Here is a 22,884-nt window from a genome sequence, read left to right as displayed (position 1 = left end):
TAATGTGAACCATTGATTAATTCTCTAGCCATGTGGCTGTAGTTAAAAATTCATGTTATTTTAATTTTAATTTAATTGTTTGCTTTCCAGTAGATGGCAGTAATCTCCTAAACCCAGGCACATTTTTCATGTCTATCACTATGAATGAAATTTAAAAATGTAGATCTTTATTAAAGTGGATTGAACATAAAATGTTGCTATTTTATATAAATGTATATACTTAAATTATTACAAATTGAGGCAAATAAATAACAAAATACCATAAATCCTACAAAATTGAACAACTTTACAGTAAAATATTAAAGTAGGTCATTACATTTGTTTAAAAAAAAAAAAGTTAATGTTACAAAATCACATTTTACTGTCTGGTTAAGCTTGTTGGACAGAAAAATGAATATTGTTGTCCAATGTGTAATAGCATAGCAAGCAACATAACATAAGTGATAGGCCATATTTTATTATTTGCCTACTATTATTACGATATGAGTAAGCTGCATACATGCTTTCCCCTCTTCCTTCTTATTTATTTACGTTACTTAAATCGGCCTCCGGTGGCTTAGACTATTTGCCTTACCTTAATTTAGCATTGATTTAGAACTTGTCCCGCTGTCCCTAAAGACGTCACCTCATCCCTTCTTCCTTTTTTAGGAAAAAGTTAGGCTACTCAGCTTAGTACATTTGGCCGCGTCCACAGTTTCTAGAGCATCCATATTTCAACCCAGTGCCATGACAACAACAGCCCACCGGGAATTCTCCCGGTGCTCCCGATTAGCCAATCCGGGCGTGGAAGAAGGAGTCCCAGCTAGGCTATATGGCATGTGAGGACGCTGCTGGTAGCGGATCATTTATAGCCTTTATTCACAGCAGCTGGAATAATTATCATTTTGATGGAAAATTGTAAACCAGAAAGGTCCAAATGACAATCATCAGTGACAACTGGATATTCAGCCATGGTCAAAAGCAAAAGAATCTGTTATTCCGAAGTACAGCATCCACGCCGATTCATCCGCGCTGAGAAGCCATGCCAACGCACAATCCACGTAAAGATGATAATTCCACAAATAACTGCAATTGCAGGTTTCAAACAGAGATGGCGACAAAGAGGCAAAACTTACGAAATGCAGCTTTAAAGGTGTTTTAAAAAATACAGTAGGCATAAATTATAGGCCTAAATGTTAAGTTACATTTTAGCAATTACTAGTTGAAGCTAACTAATGGGACAGCTGCTAAATCCCACAAAAAATAACACAGAATTAAATAAGCAACTCTGTGACCCATGCAGCCACATTAAAATACTATGTGGTTTATGACTAAGCTGCCATTCAAAAATCCTTTGACAAAGGTCAATGCACCAATGATCTTTTGTAAAGAGAACAAATACATTACCCTTGAACAGAGCGCATGAATGTAGTGTGGTTGGATAAGTCAGTTTTACAACATTTATCTGTTTACTTATGGACAAAGCCATTTATTGCCTTCAGCCCTCAATGTCTAAAATCAAAGATGATCCATAATGACATGATCGACAGGTCTGATGATTGCTCAATGTGGTATTATCTAAATGAATGGCTATGATGCAAAGCCGGTACTCTGATAATATTCTCATAAATACTGATAAAATAGTTCAAAAAGTGATTTCATGAAAACCAGTGTAAAGTCCAATGCCTCCATAACCTTCCACACACAAAATCTATTAGTCTTTGAACTATGATGGTCCATTCTGGTATGCAGAGTACAAAATAGACACCACCTTCATCTGGCAAACAACCAGATGCTTATCGTCATCAGCAATTGTGAAATATACAAAGTACTATACAGTTAAGGGCTTGTGTGACAGAATTCTGAGAAGAAGAGGATCTGTTTTAAAGGTGAAGGGTGTCAAATATCAAAATGATCAGCAATGCTAAGACTGGAGGCTTTTGACTAGCCATTATAGGGGCAATTATTACTTTTTACTGTTATCTTTTAAATAAAACCCCAGTTTTTGTTAAAGCAGTTTTATTTTCTTACTATTTGAACTGAGTGCATTTGCATGAATCCCTATTTGAAACACAATGAGAGGACTTTAAACACACACACACACACACACACACACACACACACACACACACACACACACACACACACACACACTCAAAACAATGGAAGAATTGGGATTTGTCAACCTATCAGTGTGCTTCATAGATTTACAAAGCAAACTAGATTTGTATTTGCTAAAGGAAAAGTAGTGATTGCTAGGCAGCATTGAACTTTAAAGTAACCCCTGACTTTGATTCTATGCAGATGAAATTCTTTATCAGAGCAGCTTTGCTGTTGTCATGAGAATTGTTGTGCATGAGAGTATTGTGGCTTTTTGAAGGCTGAATATTCCATCAGTGTAAGTCAACAGAAGATTCTCAAATTTTAATCTTCAATTTCTTATAAAACCTAGAAATTAATTATGCCAACATACCAAAACAAATGCTGACATTATCTGCAGTTTGAGTCTTAAGCCGGTTTAGATCGAATTAATTGGACTGAACCTGTATTTTAACTATGATATGATCAAATGAATCAATTAAATAAAATAGTATATTTTCCAACTTCTTAAAAATGATCAGTGAAATATTCCCGTTAGTAAATGTACTTTCTTAAAGTATATACACTACCAGTCAAAAATGTGGAAACATTACTATTTTGAATGTTTTTGAACGAAGTCTCTTATGCTCATTAAGGATGCATTTATTTCATAATAAATACAGAAAAAACAATAATATTGTGAAATATTATTACAATATAAAATTATGATTTTCTATTTAAATATAGTTTAAAATATAATTTATTTCTGTGATGCAAAGCTGAATTTTCAGCATCATTACTCAAGTCTTCAGTGTCACATGATCCTTCAGAAATCATTCTAATATGCTGATTTGATACTCAGTTATTATCAATATTGTAAACAGTTGTGTTGCTTAATATTTTTTTTGGAACATGTGATACTTTTTTTCAGGATTCACTGATGAATAAAAGGTTAAAAAAGAGCAGCATTTATTGAAAATATAAATCTTTTCTAACAATATAAATCTTAATCACTTTTTATCCATTTAACACATCTGTGCTGAATAAAAGTAATAATTTCTTTAAAAAAAAAGAAAGAAATTGCTGACCCCAAACTTTTAAACGGTAGTGTATATTGTTAGATTTCTATTTAAAATAAATGCTGATATATTTTTTTTTACTTTTTATTCATCAAAGAATCCTGAAAAAGTATCAAAGGTTATAAAATAATATGAAGCAGCACAACTGTTTTAGAATGTATTAGAATGATTTCTGAAGGATCATGTGACATTCAGCTTTGCATCACAGAAATAAATTATATTCTAAAGTATATTAAAATAGAAAACCATAATTTTAAATTGTAATAATATTTCACAATATTATTATTTTTTCTGTATTTATTATGTTTCCAAACTTTTGACTGGTAGTGTATATATATATATATAAAGACAGCACGAGAATCATATCTCATATGGAAATCATAAATCATAATCATGACATACAAAGTTGTACTTTGAAATGAAAAGTCAAAATTATAACACTCATTTAGAGATAAAAAGTATAAATGATGATAAGTTAAAATGAGATATCACAGTATGTCATATTTTTACATTTTGTCATAATTTAGAATTTTATTTAACAATTATGACTTTTTATCTCATATTTATGATTTACCATTTCTTATGTGGCAGAAATGGGATTCCACACAGGTGGGAGGGGGAAGGGGAAGGTTGGACCAACCCATAAAACAAACATTTGCCCGGGGCTCTGAGAACAATAATATACAGCAGAATAGTTATTAAACCAGAAGAAAAACAAAGACAACAGAACAGGACAGAAACTGTCCAATGTGTGTTTTTACTCATCAACCCCCAAAAGCAGTGCTTTTACAAGTACATTTATATTTATGTACACTGGATATAACTATTATCTTACCTCTGTATTGCCATTAGTAAAAGTACACTGATTTTCAATGCAATCGGAGATCTGTTGTGTGTTCTCGCGATACTCACAGTGACGGCCAGATGAGATCACGTGATGACCTCGCACGGAATACTGGGAAACAAACAGTGGTATGAATAACGCTCGGCGTAAACATCCCTTGCTGAGGTGGGCAAGAGCTCGCGGAGCACAAGTGAACAACTCGTCCAGCAAACGCAACGACCGTCCATCCGCGACTTTCATAATCGGTGTTATTTGGGCCAAGAGATGTGACATGTTGAGTTGGGTGAGCGACGGGACTTTGGACCGGAGCCTGGACGGGAGTGCTGCAGTGAGCTGTGCCTGGAGTCGGGAAAGTTGAGCGTGTGTGTGTGATTTATCCGTCAGACGCAATGACAGCAGCGATATGAACACGCCTGGAGGGAAGGAGAGTATGGCTTTCATAAGTGAACGACAGCTGACACGGTTGCATCTCGAGTCCTTGAAGTGGTACGACTCCACATCCGTTTTTCCGAGATAAATTACTAGATATTATACGTTACTGGACTGTTCGGGACAATTCCTCACTTTCCAGGGAATTGGTTGCTGGTCGCTTTTGTCAAAGGTTTGGCAACGTGTAAATTCAAGGGTCAACGTTTTTGGACTGGACGTCCAATCAGTCAATCTAGTGAAGTCATATGAAGAAGGGATGAATATGTGGAGCTCAGGGTCGGTGCAGGGTGTGCTGAAAGCCCTGAAGCACGCTGCGGGTAAAGGACACATGCAGCTCAGCCGCTGGCTGACACGGACCCCTGACTCACTGGACTGCGACAAGATCGACATCTTGATCTGTAACGTCTTTGACGAGAGAGCCAACGGCGGCAAATCGGAGACAGAGCCCGCGGGTCTCACCGAGACCGGCGCGTCCTTCACCCCCGAATTCAGGCATCCGTGTTGCATTACAACCTGTTGCTTTAAAAGTGCCCTGTTGGCGTGCATCCTGACAGCCGTGTGCTTCTCATCGGTGGCTCTCGTGCGCCAGTACCTGAAGGATGTCTTGCTGTGGGTGGAAAGTTTGGACAGTTTTGTGGGAGCCTTGCTTTTTATAGTCGGCTTGATCACGGTGTCTTTCCCCTGCGGCTGGGGCTATATCGTGCTGAACGTGGCCGCGGGGTATTTATATGGGTTTGTGTTGGGCATGGGACTAGTGATGGTTGGGGTTTTGATTGGGACTTTCATAGCTCATGTGGTGTGCAAGCGGTTACTGACGAACTGGGTTCTGGGTAAGATCGGGAGCAGTGAACAGCTGAGTGCTGTTATTCGGGTGGTGGAGGGAGGAAGTGGACTCAAAGTTGTGGCCTTAGCGAGACTCACTCCGATTCCGTTCGGTCTCCAGAACGCGGTCTTCTCGGTAAGTCTGCTTTTGCCATTCATGCTAATAATGTTTTTATGCTAATTTTTTAACAATGTTTTCATTTGAGCAATATCTCACCTGTGTTGTTTGTTTTAGTATCAGTGGTATTCTATTAGAGTAATTTTAAAGTTTTAGTAATTTTGTTGGGTGTTTGTCATTTTTATTGGTTTTATTATGTCTGTATAGTTTTTTTTTTTTTTTTTTTTTTTTTAGTTGTAACGTTGGTTATTTTAGTACAAGTTAAACTAAATGAAAATGAGATGTTGCCTTGGTAACTAGCTGGAATAAAATAAGTTTAAAGGGTTAGTTCACCCAAAAATGAAAATTCTGTCATTAATCACTCACCCTCATGTGGTTCCACACCTGTAAGACCTTTGTTCATCGTTGGAACACAAAAATATTTTTGATAAAATTCGAGCCACAGCAATTTAATAACACTGTCAAGGTCTAGAAAGTGCAAAAATTTTATGTAGTGACGAGAATACTTTTTGTGCGCAAAAACAAAACTGACAAGCTACGCAATATCGCGTTCATTATCGAAGGCGATTCATCTGCGATAATGAACGCGATATTGCGTAGCTTGTCAGTGAACTATGGCTCTGTCTATTAAATGCCGCTCCATTTGAAAGCAGGTGATGGTGATTTTAGCGGTAATCAGGGAACCGGCTTTACTGACGAAATGCGCGTGACAGTCTCATGCGATATATCGCCCAGCCTTTATTCAACAATCTCTTCTGTCATTCTTTTTACTCAGTTTTTTCTTTCTTTTTTTTTTTTTAATTAGTGAACAATAACAAAACAGAAAAAATGCCAGGGTTAAAGATAAAAGAATATAAAAAAACAATATCAATCAAATGAGAAAGTTAAAAAAGTCTTTATTTCACACAATCTTAATTGTATTAAATAAATTAACGGTTTTAACATCATTTATGTTTGTACTGTCTTCTAGTTATTTCAGTACCACAGAAAAGAGTTTTCTGATTACTAAATTTACACTGAATATGAAATTTAACAATCTATTTATTATCTATCTATCTATCTATCTATCTATCTATCTATCTATCTATATATCTATATATATATATATATAAATATATCACCAAATTATTAATTATATGCCTAATTTTCCATCCTCTTTTCATAATTGAAACATGTTCATATAATAAATGAAAATTGCATATCAATTTGTCATTAATAAATTTAGAAACTTCCCACCATAACCTCTTTGTATTGGCAATGCCAAAAAATATGAGGTACAGTTTCTGGCAGCATTAAACAAAATGAACAATTTACATCTATGTCTTTGTTAAACTTGGATAGAAAATGTTTAGCAGTGTAAAATTTATGAAATATCTTAAATGAAATGTCCTTGACCTAATTTCTCCTTACTCAGTTAGCACAGTGCAGGATTCCGTGTTTACGGCGGCTCAGTATTGGCCAAAGCTGCATACATGATCAGCACGACGCATGCGTGTGACACTGACGCAGGAGACGGCGTTCTGAGGTAGAACACGGAAGACTTTGCTGTGCTAACTGCATAAGGAGAATTAAAGGGAAGAGAAGAGATTGTTGAATAAAAGTTGCTATTTATGTTTTGTTTTGCGCACAAAAAGTATTCTCGTCATGTTGGAATGAGGGTGAGTAATTAATGAGTTTTCATTTTTTGGGTGAACTAACCCTTTAAGTTTTCATATTTTATTTCAGTTAATGTTTATATTGTTTCAAGTAAAAAAAATATGGTTTCAGTTAGGGATGTACAATGATTAATCGCGATTAATCGTTTGCAAAATAAAAGTTGTTTACGTAATGTGTGTGTGCGTGCGTGTGTGTTCTGTGTATAATAATTATGTATATATAAATACACACACATACATGTATAAATTTAATAAATATATGCATGTTTAAATAAATATATTTATATATATTTTATATTACATATAAATATTTTATATATAAATCTAACATTTTTCTTAAATATATACATGTATGTGTATGTGTCTGCATATACATAATTACTATACACAGAACACACACATATTACGTAAACACAGACTTTTATTTTGTAAACGATTAATTGTGATTAATCGTTGCACATCCCTAGTTTTAGTTATGATTAAAACCCTGTATTGCATGAGTGCACAAGGATGCAGGTAATTACAGTCCTGCTAAATTGCAAGTGTGATATTGCTTTTATACAGTTCAATAAACAGATAATTAATATTGAGTAATTTGGGTTTCAGACAAAATAAATCGGCAATTACTTCATATATTTATTCTCCGCCAATAATAATGGCTCCAATCCATGCAAAATGGTCTTGCTTTATCAAAAAAAAAAAGAGAGAGAAAATTCTGATATATAAAAAAAATTTGCTTTTCATTAAAAAGCTGGTCTGTATCAGCATATATGCTGGAGTGTGACAGATTTCCCCTCTCCACTCAAAGTATTCCATAATCATTCAGCTTCAAATCCATTCCCGGTTTTGCATTTCTTCACTGGTGAGAGAAACCCTGCTTTGAGCGAACATGAAGCAATAAAGCTGAGAACACAGACTTTCAGGCCTTCACAAAACCACTTTTCACTGGAGCAAAACACCACTTTCTCAACAGCAGTGCACACAAAATCTGTATGCCGTGAGCACAGACAAGACAAAAGATACAAAGAGTGAAATTATATTCATATCATTCTCTGAATGGTCAATCAGTATTAAGGAAAGAACTGTTGTATACATTTGTTTTAGTACTTATCATTTTTATTGTGTTATGATGAGGTTTTTATTTGTAAAATAAGTTATAGCACATAGAGGTCTCTGATTAATTGCATTGAGGTGGCTGTTAATCTTTAAGGGACATCCAGGTGGCTTTATCCAGCTTTGCTGGAATGAAACAATTAAGATCTCCTGCTCAGAGCCAGATTAAATTAAACATAACTTATCTTCACACAGGATCAAGAGTTAAAACAGGTCTCTGTGTAAGTTGAAATATATTGGCCTACCTTTAGATGCTCTGCACTACCAATATAATACATTTTAATTATCTTACATGAGGAGAAAGAAACTTCAACCTTTAACAATGACTGAGGACAGTAAAAAACAGTGATGTATAACTTCTGCAGTGTCTAGCATAATTTTTAAGCCTTACTCAGATTTGAATTATTACTAACCCAGTTTCTTTAACTTTTTTTTTTTTTGATAAATGCATGATGACACAAAAATATACTCGCATGAATCAGCATTTAAATAAATAATTTACAAAAAATAAAATTACACTGGCTCCTAAATGTGATTTTAATGACAATTGTGTTTTATTTAATGTATTGAAATCATATTTAGTGTAGTTGCATTAAAATATGCTCATGCTTGTTGGACTTTTCAAAGAGATGTATCTTATTCTGTGTCCAGAAGTTTCATTTCAAACAAACAAAGATTACATTTGCTCATATTAAATTAGATTTGAGATGTACGTAGTCTTTCTCCGGCGTTAAGGCTGGTTTGGTTTGTGACATGAACGTGGACCTGTAGCCTGCTGCCATTGTGGAACAAATTTGTACTATTTGCATAATTTATTCACTGAATGATTCATAGGTTAATGTATTGGTCCTTTTGAAGGCTTTTTCATGATTATGAGCAGATGTCTTTATACAAGTTTGATTTGCACCACTTCCACTTGAAAGAGTGTTAGTTTGGCTGACAGTGATTGACTGATTATATGTGGGTTTCTGGAGCACTGGAAATGAACATAACACTTGCTTACAGTTTGAGTTTGCGTCATTTACTGGGATAACAAGCAGCTTTAATGTTAAGCAGAGCACTTTTTTTTTTCTTTTTTTTCGTTTACAAGTAGGGCTGCACAATTAATTGAAAATCAAAATCGCATACATTTACAGCTGCTGTGATTAAATTTAAATATTGTCTGTTACAATATTCAATTTATGTCTGCTCTTTTTGCAGCAGCAGCAGCTGCCGTTGAACATTATAACATTTTGTGCATGAATGCAGCAACAAATTAGTGTTTTAACATTTTTTATATTAGACCTATTAATAAAGACAACTTGTAAAAATTTGAAAACACCGCCTGGAAAAGATGGGAGTGCACTAGCATTGTTATTTCCTTACTGTGTATATTTAAATGAACGGTGAAAATCACAGATTACAGCACATAACCTCTCAGACATTTTAACTCCTATTCAGTATGTTCAATCGGCGAAAAACAAGCTCCAGTTGACACCAACAGACTCAGACACTGGTAACACACTGATCCAACAAAACCCGATGAAGTGTTTGTTGCCGTCTGTCGGCACGGTGTGAATTGGCCTATAAAAATAATGGTTCCAAAAGGGGGTTATAGAAGAGCTATTATTGGTTCCCCAAAGAGCATTTCAGTAATCAGTTCTTAAAAGAACCGTTTTTTCTTAGTGTGAAGAACATTTTAATAATCTTTTTCTACTATAAGGAACCTTAAATATTCCATGGATGTTTAAGGTTCTTCAACCATCAATGCCAATAAAGAACTGTTATTTTTAAGAGTGTAAGAGAACAAGTAATTTATGTAGAGACTTGATTTACAGATAAATAAAACCATAATAAATTCATAAACACACTTCTCAGATGGTTTTAGATCAGGAACAAGGTCATTATTTTTAACTAAAACATAAAACCGTTTCATTACTTGAAATAAAATAAGTGTTAACTTTAATTTAATGTGTTAATTGGATTGATTACTGGAAAAAGTAACGCATTACATTTTACCGCATTATTGGTGCACTTGCCCCACCCCCAGACCTGCATGGGTCACATGACATTTCATACAGTTGACTGATGATGAATAGGATGCATGTCCTGTATGTCCAACATGTTAGTATGTCCATAAAATTCAAGATATGAAAGACGAAAGGCGGTCGATTTTAAAGTATTACATTGATGCGCACTCGACATGCGTCATTAAAAAAATGCCATAGTAACTGCCTCAGGTGAACTATAAAAATAAAGTCTGGAAGCTGCAGTAATTTTTTTTTTTTATTAGTTAAAATGAAAGGAGAGTGATAAGTTTGAATATTTTGAATAAAAAAAGGAAAAAATAAATAAAACTGATACATTGTCATACAGCACTATTGTGCCTGCGTGACGCATCAGCCCCCACATTAATAATAAATGTGCACATATCGTGAATTAATTTTAATAAACTTTGTTACCTAGGTTTCTTGGTAGCCTTCAGTAAATTAAAAAAATTATTCATTAAGCATCAGTTGACCATATGTTTACTTTCAATTTCATGTTTCCATATTGATTTAAAAAAAAAAATTAAGGATATAGTTCACCTAAAAATTAAAATTCAGTCATTTACTTAACCTTGTGGTCCAAAAGTTTGTGTAATAAATTGTCAAATCAAATAAAATTTCTTTCTGAATCTACTTTTTGTAATGTATATTTGATGCTTTACACAATAATGACTTTCTCAGCCAAATTTGATGTACGATTAATTAAAATTAAACTTTTTTTTTTTTTTTTTTTTCCAGCTAGTTGTTTTTAAATGAGGGGGAAATTATTAGGGGGGGAATTAATTCAAAATATTAATTAAAGTATTTCAGTGATACTAAAATGGCATTGTTTTACAAGCATACATAGAGAATATAACATGAAGTTGCCATGCATAAAATGAAAAAGGAAAAAAAAAAGATGTCATCGTGCAGCCCTATTTAGACATTACGTTTGAGTCTAAAGTAACCTTATACTAGTACAGTGTCATTGCTCTTGAAGCAAACATAAGTCTGTGTTCTTTTTGAAGGACGCTGTGGTGATCAAGCACTAGGGTATCTCAATAGCTGTTCAGTTCTGGGTTTGCTTTTACCTGGAATTGAACCTGATACCATTGATTCAGTACTTATGCTCCATAGTCAGATAATATTTAGTTTGCACCAGTCTTTTACAGTTTTGAAAGTGAGTGAACATCAGGCTCTCTATAAGTGCCAGTGACTCTAATTGTGTTAGGCTAATTGGTTTTATTTCGCCTTTCTTTGTTACTTAACCGAGGGATCACCGGGTAAGATGCATGTCGGCACTAAACGGGTCACACTGGAATTATGTTTCGCAAACCCTCGGTAAGCACGTCCTATAGAAGGGGCTGTATTTCAGTGTGCCCTGTGTTTTTTGCTGAAGCAGAATGTGATGTGTTATGTAGGTAACCCAACACAATGCATGCGTCTGCATAGTGGATACTTAAAATATTGCTTCACGGCCATTTATAATGAAGTCACTTCTAAGAACAAGAATGCATCATTTTACCTCATTCATAAATATTTATAGGTTGACGCAACCCAAATCCAACAATGCTTATATCATCTGCAGTCTGTTAATGAACAAAAACGGATGGGTTTGACATCATGTTTTATAGTTCAGCACTTTTAGTCCATGCCTTATATTAGAACTCGCACACGAAGGTGATTACACAAACCTTTATTTTGTTTATGTACAATGTGTTTACATGGAGACTATCAGACTTGGAACTGGACAGAAGTGATAAAGCTTTAGAGCAATGTAGTACAACTAGTAAAACATCCTTCTGGTGTTGCTGTGGAAATCTTTGCATTCCATTGTTTACACAGAAGAAATTGAGTTTAAAAGGGATGTCGAATAAATTAAGTGTTTAAAGCATTTAAAATTGAATGAATAATTGCTAGCACATCAACATATGATTATATAGAAAACAATATTTTTATTTTTAAAAAGTGATCTAAAGAGCAGAAAAACATTTTTGATTTTATTGCATTAGATATTGCTGAAAAAGTCCAGTTAACATGTGAAGGACAGTGATGGGGCTAAATGAGGCTGATGACACATTCTTGCAGGCGATAAAAACACTCTGTGATTAATCTTGACCAACACTATGACCAAATATAGTTGTCGCTCTTTTTGACAGATCACAGATGTGTCCTTGCCAAATTATTTAGTGGCTTCCTCAGTGGGACTTCTCCCAACACAACTCCTTAACTCCTATCTGGGCACCACCCTGCGCACAATGGAGGATGTGATCGCAGAACAGAGCGTCAGTGGATACTTTGTGTTCAGCCTACAGGTAAGCCTACAAAAACAACAGTTTGTAATGAAATCCGCAAGAGCCCTGTATATACAGTTGGCCTCATAAGTTTACATGCTACTTGCAGAATATTATTAAAGGTTATATTTATTAAAAGAAGTCACTTTTTTTTTTTTTTTTATACTGCCCCAGTTTGTTCCGCATGACAAAACAATAACCAAATTATTTTTATTAAAGGATTGGTTCTGAATGTCATGACCCCCATGTCTTCCAAGATGTTTGTCTTTCTTTAGTCGAAAAGAAATTAAGGTTTTTGAGGAAAACATTCCAGGATTTTTCTCCATATAGTGGACTGCAACAGCTAACAATTGGTTGAAGGTCCAAATTTCAGTTTCAATGCAGCTTCAAAGTGCTCTACACGATCCCAGCAGAGGAATAAGCGTCTTATCTAGAGAAACAATCTGTCATTTTCTAAAAAAAAAAAAAAGATTTTGCATTGTTCTGCGATGCGCCACGCATTACGCAATCATGTTGGAAAGGTCATGCGTGGCGTAGGTGGAAGTACAGAGCAAGTGTTTACAAAGCAAACATGCAAAGACTACGTCAAACGCCCTTTACAAAAAAAAGGTAAAACAACAATGTCAAGTTGGAGGAGAAAATGAGATTTTTCGCCCTACGCCCTATAATTAAAAAATACATGCATTTTAACCACAAATGCTTGTCTTGCACTAGCTCTGTGGTGTGCCTCACATTACGTAATGACATTTGAAAGGTAAGGTGTGATGTAATTTTTATTTTTTTTAGAAAAAGACTGATCCTTTCGTTAGATAAGACCCTTATTCCTCGGCTGGGATCATGTAGAACCCTTTGAAGCTGCATTTAAACCTTCAAACCTTTGGTAGCCGTTGAAGTCCACTATATGGAGAAAAATTCTGGAATGTTTTCCTCAACCATAATTTATTTTTGACTGAAGAAAGGCAGACATAAACATCTTGGATGACATGGGGGGGGGGGGGGGAAACCAACTATTTTTATCCATTTCAAAAGAGTACATAGCCTTACACTGTCTACACTGGTGCGACACTGCAAACGATAATAGAATCCATTATTATCAGTGATTCACGCTGGATGCAGATTCTTATTTACATTTATTTATTTTAGCAGGCACTTTTATCCAAATCAGCTTGCAAATGAAGCATCACAAGCTATTTGTCAGTCACGTTTATTTTTTTTTAAGTAACATTTATTTATATAGCACTTACAATACAGATTGTTACACTGACATTCTTCCTGTTTATTACTGTAAAAGAGTCAACAACATCCGTAGTACTCAGCAATATATGTTGCCTCCTCGACGCGGCCCATGTTTTGTAAAGTTCTTTAGTTTACCATCATGCTTTGCATATTGTAAATCTCAGAATTCCTTGGAATGATCAGTCAGGTTTAGCTTCAGATTTTCCATCAGTTGAGGGACTAATTGGTTGTTTGCACATGACGTCACAGCAGCGCCGCAAATGAGTCTGGAGGGCAGGGAGTGATTTTTCTATATATGAATCCTATCAAAAACTCAAAATCTGTATGTTTTGGGTCTTTTATGGTTGCTCAAATCGATAAAATCGAGAACCCAGAAGGTTTATATCGTTTACATAACTTATACTGTTTTTTATATCTTATATCGTTTTTTTAACTTTAAAAGTTGTCGCCTTTTAATAGTGTTTTGCGTCTGCTGATACTGAAATGAATATTGATACCTGCTTACCTTTTTGACTTCGTTAAATATCCACATTCTTCATGGTATCGTTTGCAGGGAAGAGAAGCTATTTTATCTCATTGAATGATAATTTGTTGTTTTCACTTAAGTTTTGTAGTATTCCGTTCACAATGCTGATCTGGTTACCATGAGAACAGTGTCACGCGCTGCTGACAGAAGTCGATTCAACAACAAAGACAACACTTTCAAAAACACTCAGCTATGTAAATATTTTATTCAGTGATAGGGAGTGGGTTAAATCAGTGACATTATTAGATTTGATATGCGGCGTCTTCCCGTCACCTCCTCAACCTGCTTCCCTTATTAGTTTGGACAGTATAATACAATTGTTGCCTTATACGTGTAAAAACAGTTTTTTCTGTGAACGATGACGTGAGCTCCTGTTGCAATTCTCGATTCAGCATAAATGACCTACAATGGCGACATTTTTCACAATCAAAAATACTGCCCTAACTTCACTAGTAGAAAGACAGCGCGATATAAACAAACCCAGACTAGACCTGAACGCGGACGTGACGGCAGCTTCACATTCTCTATATCTACCTCCTCGATAGTAGGAAAGTCTTTCAATTCAGTGGAAAAGTTGCTCATCTTCATAACATAAAAATCACGTCCAACATATGTTGTGATTTTCTGTTTATAGCTTTCTAAATCAGCACAGAAAGGACTTTTCTCAATCTCTTCCATTCTAATTTTCACTGCTTGCCCTCCACCGGTATTTCGCACGTCACCAGAACCACGTGATTGCAAACAACCTATTGGCAACTATTACAAAAGACCACAATCAGTCATTGATGCTTGAGATTGTGACTCAACAATAGGATTCAAGGGTGTGCACATACTTTTAAACCAGATCATTTGTATCATATCAGATATTTTGTGTTGTAGAACATACTTGTTGTCTTCTCCTAAACTAAAAATATAACTTTTTACCATTTTAATACATTTCTAAACATTTTTTTTAAATGTTAACGTTTTGCAGATTCTGCAATGGATATGTAAACTTATAAGCAAGTGAAATATTTATGTCTAGTCTAGATTGTAGGGATCATTCTTGTGGATCCTGTAGTAAACCATAATTATAGTTGGTCGTTGGCAGAGCTTTAGCCAAAAATGTTCACTTTTTTTGCATTTGCTCTTGTGTGTAGTAAAGTTAGATGCCAGTAATGGATTCTTGACTAAAACCGGTTGTTCCGATATATCAGCCAAGGACATTTTGCTTAAATTTACAACCGCATTGAATAAGTCACATCCTCTGGACCTTTGTATCAACCATCGTCCAGCTCAGTCAGCAGATCCACCCGGTGACTCGCTCTCTCTGTTCCTCTCATCAGATCTTCATCAGCATAGGCCTGATGTTTTACGTTGTACATCGAGCACAAGTGGAACTGAACGCTGCCATTGCCGCCTGCCAGATGGAGCTGAAGACGTCGTACATGAATGGTGGAGCGGCCAACCACAGCGGCTCGACCTACTGCAGCAAACGGGCTGTGGCGGGAGGGGGGATAAATGTGGTCTGATAAACTTTTTTTCTTGATGATGAACATATTTCAACCCTCCATCCAGTTGCACTGTCCTGACTGGACGGGAGGAGATCTGTCAGAGGGGAATGCCTTGGCTGCGCCAGGGAGTCTTGGGAGCTGCTACAGTCCCAGCCAGCTGTTCTAGTTATGATGGAGGTCTGACTGTGGAGCGGCACTGGACTATCAAAGCTGAAGAGCCGCCCATCAGACTTGATGGAAATGTTGCCCAAAGATTGGGACCCTGGGCCAGTATTATGAGATTGACTTGAGATATGTTTTTGAGGTACGTTTTTTTCTTTTTAAAGTTCTTTTTTTATGACGCTAATATAAATTATAACTTTATAAGAGGTCTAAAGCATGAATTGGGTAAATTTAATTCAAGAGAATGTAATAGAATTGTAGTTAGATATTACAGAGGGCCCAACTAATATATCAGGTTAATATGCTTCAGATGTTTGCTTTTTTGTTATATAAATATATACTGTTATTTGGTAAAAATTAAGAATTGTTTTATATACTTTTCTGAATTCATCTAAAGGTATTGCTTAATGGATTGTTTCTTTTCATGTTATGTCTAGAGTAATTAAAAAAAAATAGTCTGTTAGTACCACCTGGGTAAAATTGTGGCTTTTGCCAAACTGGGAACACTTTTGCTACTCGGCAGTTTTGTAAGGAACAGATGGAAGGGAAGGAAATTTTCTTAGCTGGATATTTAAGGCTGTCCTGCCAAGAACCTTTAGTACAGCATGATTAGCTCAGCAGTATGTGTTCGATTTCTCATTCTCATATTGAGAGGACTGGAATTCTTTGCCTTCTTTCTTGTATGATTTAACCAAATGCTTTATTATAGGGCTGTTGGCATTTTATGACATCACTTTTGTTAATTTATTCAATGTTAGAATCATACAATTCCGAACGTTTGCACATATGGGAATGAATATGTAAGATAAAGACGAAATGCTGAAAAGCGTATATATATTCTATATATTGAATATATATGTATTTGTTTAATTATATAAATGTTTTTATATATTTATATAATTATTTCCCCAAATTAGGATATAGATGATATATATAAAGGGATGCATTTTCATATGTTAGTGCATTATTATTATTATTATTATTATTATTCTTGTGTAATGAATGCTGTAGTTCAACATGGGTCAAATTGCTCTAATGGGTTTTTGGCACTGTGCTAAAATGGCTCACAGTTGCCTACAATGCATGTTTTCGCCGTTTTTCTTGTTTCACAAAAACGCACACCAGTGAAAATTCAGCTCAAACCCTCTGTGGCACAGTTACTCATTGTGAGTGCAAGGTAAACGGCTACAAATATAACTGACAAAAGTTGCAGACTACAACCAAAATGTTATTACGTGACTCTGGTCATGGTAATGTCTGTCATTCGCTCCTTAGAGGTTCACCTAATTAGAAACAAAAGCCTCCTGAGCATTGACTGACGTATTTGGGTCCCGGCTATATAATTTAGCACAGGCTTCTGTTAACGAGCTCAGTGAACTCCACACCGGGAACATGAAATCCCTCAATGCAGGGAATTTCGCGGAATCCTGGTGCTTAGTTTGTTTGTCGTCTCACTACTACATTCGCCCATACTCAATGGTCTGCAATGCTGTGTAAAATGAAATTATACTGTAAATACAGTCATTCATGCTGTAAACCAGTATAGAAATGGAAAAGACTGCCTGATTTTGTCATTTTGAGCTTTTATTTGTGTTGAAGGAAGCATGCTCTCAATGATGGATTTCTTAGTAACTGAAATTTACACTCAGTTGGTAGTGACTTCATTCTCAGTGTCATTTGAGACTCACCGTTTGGTTTACAGCATCAACACTAGAGCGTCACCATAATCTGACAATCAGTGGAACACTGGCGTGCCGCTCGTTCTGAAGGCTGATCTCATCTTGTTACTCTGTATTTATGTCTCCAGTCATAGTTTTGCTGCTACTTGGACTGTAGGGTCTGAGTGAAATGCTGACAAGGGCTCGAATTAATATCGCAATTTTATTACAATGTGATCAACAACATCTTGGTTTTTTCTTACATAGAGAGTGTGCAAATGAATAGATTTTCTAAGAAGTTGTTACATTTATTTTGAAAAGTGCAGGTATAATGATGCACAAATGGACACATTCCTTAACTTAAAAATGGGTTGGATGGGTTTTTTTATGTTTTGAGGAAACTGAATAGCCCCTCTGTTTCTGGAATTAGCAATAAATAAAAACTGAACATGCTGACTCACCATCTGAGTTACATTGTAGAGATCCAACAATCCTGGTCTTGTGTTACGATGTCAACCTGCCTTGTACCTCTTGCTGCCTAAGACATTGAAACAGGACACTTGCCTGCAGTGTTTTCAGACTCTAATTCGTGCAGGCATGGGATTGCGATAACTCAAAAACTGAAGACCCTTGGGATGTCAAATGCAAAAATGTAAAGAATTTAAAATCCAACAAACACAAATAAATGACAATTTGAGGATCCGTATCAGAGCTTTGTCTTATTTTTTCCAGTTTAAATGACATATGGGATATGCAACATTGCGTATAATAGTGAAGGGGTCTTGTGTGGTTCTTGGCAAACTTTAATCTGAGATTACAGCACATTTTTTTTTATTTTTTTTTATTTTATTTTTTTTTTTAAAGGTACAAATGTAATTTCAGATTAGGGCACATCAGGTACTATATTGAAACCTCTTGACCCCTTTGACAAGTGCATTTTACATACACTGTATTTTGTAATACAGAGAACTTTGCAATGTAAATGGATATTTATCGCTGTACCATGCTTGTTCAGTGTTATTTATGAAATAAAACTTGAAAAAATCACACAAGCGTGCCTGTTGTGCAGTCTGCATCAGTACCCTATAGTTTCTTCATTTAATTCAGTGTATCAGTGTAGGAGATACGTCTTGGAATGGATTCCTAACAGAAGACCGTTTGTTTGCTGATAATTCAATTTAGTTACACATTTACAGTGCTGTATTTTATGATTACGTAAGATTTTGTCCCTCACATGGTTCCCTCCTCTTTCATTATCTGTTATCTTTGAGTTGCAGTGACATGGTACAAACTACACCATTATCTAACCTAAAGCATCGGCTAAGATTTTTAGTGAAGTAGTAACCATAAACCTTAAACTTAAGCAAGCCAATCTCACCGAAAATCTTAACTGTTTTATGAGTTGGTGATTTCGGATGAAATTGTAATGTGAATCGTACAAACAATTGTGATTTTTAGAAAAAAAAAAATAAGCATGAAGGTTGACCTCTAAACAAACCCACTCTCAATGCCAGTCTTGGCCTATATTCGCTTTGGTTATGTGAATGTGAACAGCATGTGTAACAGCATATTGTCTCCGTCCGTTAAGTCTTAGTGACAGCAGCCTTTAAAACATGCTATTGTCTACTATTGGCTGTCTGTATTATAAATGATAATCAAACAACAAAAGAAAAGCTTTAAGGATTAATCTATATTTAATTTATACAGTTATGACTATGCAGAGTTATTTTATATTTGATTATTCAACTTCTGTGGTATTTTTACTTCTATTAGACCTACCTTGTTTTATTTGTATTTTTATTGTGCACTTTTGGTGGTATCAGTACCGACTACCGCTGATTTTTTTTTTTTTTTTTGGGCATAGTGACATCCCTATTTGTTATTAAAAAATAAGTATTATAAAGTAAGCAAAAGTATTATAGTATGTTTTAATAAAGTTAAAATGTTTTAAAAAGCTATAAAAGGCTAAACTATTCCATATTTGACTCATATTTAAAGGTGCCGTAGAACATCTTTTCAAAAGATGTAATATAAGTCTAAGGTGTCCCCTGAATGTGTCTGTGAAGTTTCAGCTCAAAATACCCCATAGATTTAAATTTTTTTTTTTGATCTATATATTTTGGGGCATCATTAAATATGCGCCGATTCAGGCTGCGGCCCCTTTAAATCCTAGTGCTCCCCGCCCCCAGAGCTCACGCTTGCCTTAAACAACATAAACAAAGTTCACACAGCTAATATAACCCTCAAAATGGATCTTTACAAAGTGTTCGTCATGCAGCATGTCTAATCATGTAAATATGGTATTTATTTGGATGTTTACATTTGATTCTGAATGAGTTTGATAGTGCTCCGTGGCTAAAGCTAACATTACACACTGTTGGAGAGATTTATAAAGAATGAAGTTGTTTATGAATTATACAGACTGCAAGTGTTTAAAAATGAAAATAACGACGGCTCTTGTCTCTGTGAATACAGTAAGAAACCACATTTAACAGTACATTAGCAACATGCTAATGAAACATTTATAATGGCAATTTACAAATATCACTAAAAATATCATGATATCATGAATCATGTCAGTTATTATTGCTCCATCTGCCATTTTTCGCTATTGTCCTTGCTTGCTTACCTAGTCTGTTGATTCAGCTGTGCACAGATCCAGACGTTAATACTGTTTGCCCTTGTCTAATGCCTCAATCATGGGCTGGCATATGCAAATATTGGGGGCGTACACCCCAACTGTTACGTAACAGTCAGTATTATGTTGAGATTCGCCTGTTCTTTGGAGGTCTTTTAAACAAATGAGATTTATACAAGAAGGAGGAAACCATGGAGTTTGAGACTCACTGTATCATTTCCATGTCATTTCCATGTAATGAACTCTTGTTATTTCACTATGCTAAGATAAATTCAATTTTTAATTCTAGGGCACCTTTAAATTATTAAGAGTTTCCTTTCTATTGTCTATTGTTCTATTGGTTTATTGGGATTTTAAGAAGTAATAAGTTACTTATTGAGTAATTAAATTGCTTTTCAGACAGAGTAATTAGAAAAGTATTTTAAATTCAACATTGATGTAATTAGTAATTAAATACTTTTTTTGAAGTAACCCAACACTGCACACAACGTAGGCTACCGTTATGTAATTTATTGGCACTTTTTGGTGATTTCATGACTCTAATTGACAACGTAACAACGATGTTGCATGCCCGTAATTTCATTACCATCACAACGTCAGATATCATAAGGTTATAACAAGATAACCAATAACGTTCCTTTTACATAATATATTCCTAATATTTATTTAATTTCATGACTTTGGCAACGTAACTGCAACGTTTATAGGTGGGGATTCATGGGAATGAATAAAAGTTTTTGGCTTTTCCCTCAATTTATTTTCCACTCTATTTTTGGCTGCGTTCCCTTCTAATGAAAGTTGGAAATATTAAATTACATCATATTATAAAGCAGTCATCCCTCCTTTCCCTGGAGGGAAAAAAACTAGGGAAAGTGAGTGAGATTCACTATTGTAGTAGTCTTCTTTTATCGAATTTGATGTGGTCATCTCACTCTGTTGATGGACATGAAAAAAAGTTAGTAGAAAAATCATATTTTAAAATTACAATTTTAAAAAACATACAATTCTTTATTTGATAGTTTGTTTTTGCTCAGTAATGCATGGCTGATTTTGGGTCAAAATGTCAAAATCAGAAGACCTAACAGTGGACTCTGAGAGCGGACATAGTGATTGTGAAAGTAATTTATGTTTAAAGTTGAAGTATTTAAAGTTCTTTGGTAATGTTTTACATATCGTTTCCTATCAAAATCCAGTTCAAACAAAAGTAATATTGTAACTGGCTGTATGTGAGAGATAGTAAATCATCCATCCATCGTTTATACCACTTGTCCACCTTGTTAAGCACCCTGTTTTTTTTGTTTTTTTTTACAATAATTCCATAAAATCAGCAATAATATACTAATAATTCAGTGACAATTAAATTTTATTAGGGTATCAATAATGTATTAGGCCTACTTTAAAAAGTTAATAACGCTGTTAAGGCATTTGAATCTGAAAATGAAAAATGTAAAATGACTTGTGAGAAATACAGTTCATACATTATGTATGTGTATAATATATATACACACACACACTGATCATTTATCCGTCTCTAAACATAGCCATCAATGGGGCATAAGCAGGTAAAATGAAAACATATCAATGAGAATTCATGGAAATTCACCATCAATTCGCCAAAATGTAAAATAGTCCTGAATTGCCTCTAAATGGTATGGGAAGATCACTGCTGGAGTTGCTCCATGACTGTAACCTTCACTGTGTCCTTGATAAGGGAAACCCCTCCAGGAAACATGCTGACCAAACAAACACATTGTGTTCTCCCCGTTATCATTGATTGCATGTGGTGTGATATACTGACATTTCTGTCTTTAACGGTTGGAGTAGGACTGATGAAGGTCCCACTATTCCCCCCTCCCTGAAATAGCATGTGCTCCTGGCCATGTGTCAAAACAATTCAATGTGCTACAGTGATGCCTATTGAGGGGAATAGCATTGAGATTCACTAATATGTCTCACTGGAGGAGATTAGGAGGACAGAGCGATCACTAAAACTATCTCCTCCTGTTCTTTTGTCAGTTATAAGCATAAGCTCAGCAGAGTGTTCAAACAAAACCAGTTACAGGACTGGCCCTTTAAGTGGCACTGGATGTTATCCCGGGGAGAAGGCCAAGGAGAGTGTGTTTGCGCTCCAAGCAAACTTCTGTAAGCCAGTCATACAGACCCTGAGGGCAGATCCGTGGCAGTCTGACCTGTTTTAGATTTAATATTTACTCATCTAACCAAGCAAAAGGTCTATTAGCCTTGGCAGTGGGGTGTCTTTCAAGGTTGTCTGGAGTCACGTGTCCACCTTGCTTGAGACAGCTGCTGCCTTGACACTTGCTTTAGCGTTCGCTAATTCAGGACAGTAATGAAGAGACCTCACACCTTTTTTTTTCTCAAACTGCAACAGGAATAAAAGGCATTTATCTAAACCTTTTTTTTTTTTTTCTCCCAGAGGCATTTATCCAGACCCTGACAGTTTAAGCATCAAAACATGTATTTGTTTAATGGCATTCTGTGATGGGAATGTCAGAAATTACATTTTTGGAACAAAATGGCAGACTCCTTTGTCTTGCTTGCCAATTTTCTGTATTCAAAATACATAATAGTATTTTCACACTTTTTGCACAGATATAGTTTGATTGGTAATAATGCTCAATAACAATATTGTTTGCAAGTGATATTTACCTCTCTCTCTCTCTCTCTCTCTATATATATATATAAAATATATATACACACATATATACATATTTTTAACAAGCCTGCATTTATTT

The 22,884-nt window shown here is 35.3% G+C and overlaps 2 protein-coding genes across 3 annotated transcripts in view; one reads left to right on the top strand and one right to left on the bottom strand.

Moving 5' to 3' along the window:
• Positions 1 to 4,428, bottom strand: part of necab1 (N-terminal EF-hand calcium binding protein 1) — a 47,114-nt gene extending 42,686 nt beyond the window's left edge. The window contains exon 1 of the mRNA XM_067411582.1: positions 4,050 to 4,428. Within this exon, the coding sequence (XP_067267683.1) occupies positions 4,050 to 4,422 (373 nt within the window). The 5' untranslated portion in view covers positions 4,423 to 4,428. The remainder of the gene's footprint in view (positions 1 to 4,049) is intronic.
• Position 4,429: 1 nt separating this feature from the next.
• On the top strand, positions 4,430 to 18,988 carry tmem64 (transmembrane protein 64). Of its 2 annotated transcripts, none has more exons than XM_067411583.1 (3): positions 4,430 to 5,368; positions 12,284 to 12,439; positions 15,506 to 18,988. In XM_067411583.1, the coding sequence occupies exons 1-3, from the start codon at positions 4,667 to 4,669 to the stop codon at positions 15,689 to 15,691; spliced, it is 1,044 nt and encodes a 347-aa protein (XP_067267684.1). In that variant the 5' UTR covers positions 4,430 to 4,666; the 3' UTR covers positions 15,692 to 18,988. The 2 variants fall into 2 exon arrangements, with proteins under 2 accessions (XP_067267684.1, XP_067267685.1); XM_067411584.1 differs by having other exon boundaries at positions 15,738 to 18,987.
• The last annotated feature ends 3,896 nt before the right edge of the window (positions 18,989 to 22,884 follow it).

This window comes from Chanodichthys erythropterus, chromosome 15 (genome assembly GCF_024489055.1).
Source record: "Chanodichthys erythropterus isolate Z2021 chromosome 15, ASM2448905v1, whole genome shotgun sequence".
In the NCBI taxonomy this organism is placed as follows: domain Eukaryota; kingdom Metazoa; phylum Chordata; class Actinopteri; order Cypriniformes; family Xenocyprididae; genus Chanodichthys; species Chanodichthys erythropterus.
The sequence above is the reverse complement of the archived record's forward strand: the minus strand, read 5'-3'. Positions and strand labels throughout refer to the sequence as shown.

Bases quoted from the DNA above. Each gene is read 5' to 3' on its own strand.
- tmem64 (XM_067411583.1), top strand. From the start codon at position 4,667: ATGAATATGTGGAGCTCAGGGTCGGTGCAGGGTGTGCTGAAAGCCCTG. The intron at 5,369-12,283 runs GTAAGTCTGCTT...TCTTTTTGACAG, and splicing joins TCCAGAACGCGGTCTTCTCG to ATCACAGATGTGTCCTTGCC. The intron at 12,440-15,505 runs GTAAGCCTACAA...TCCTCTCATCAG, and splicing joins ACTTTGTGTTCAGCCTACAG to ATCTTCATCAGCATAGGCCT.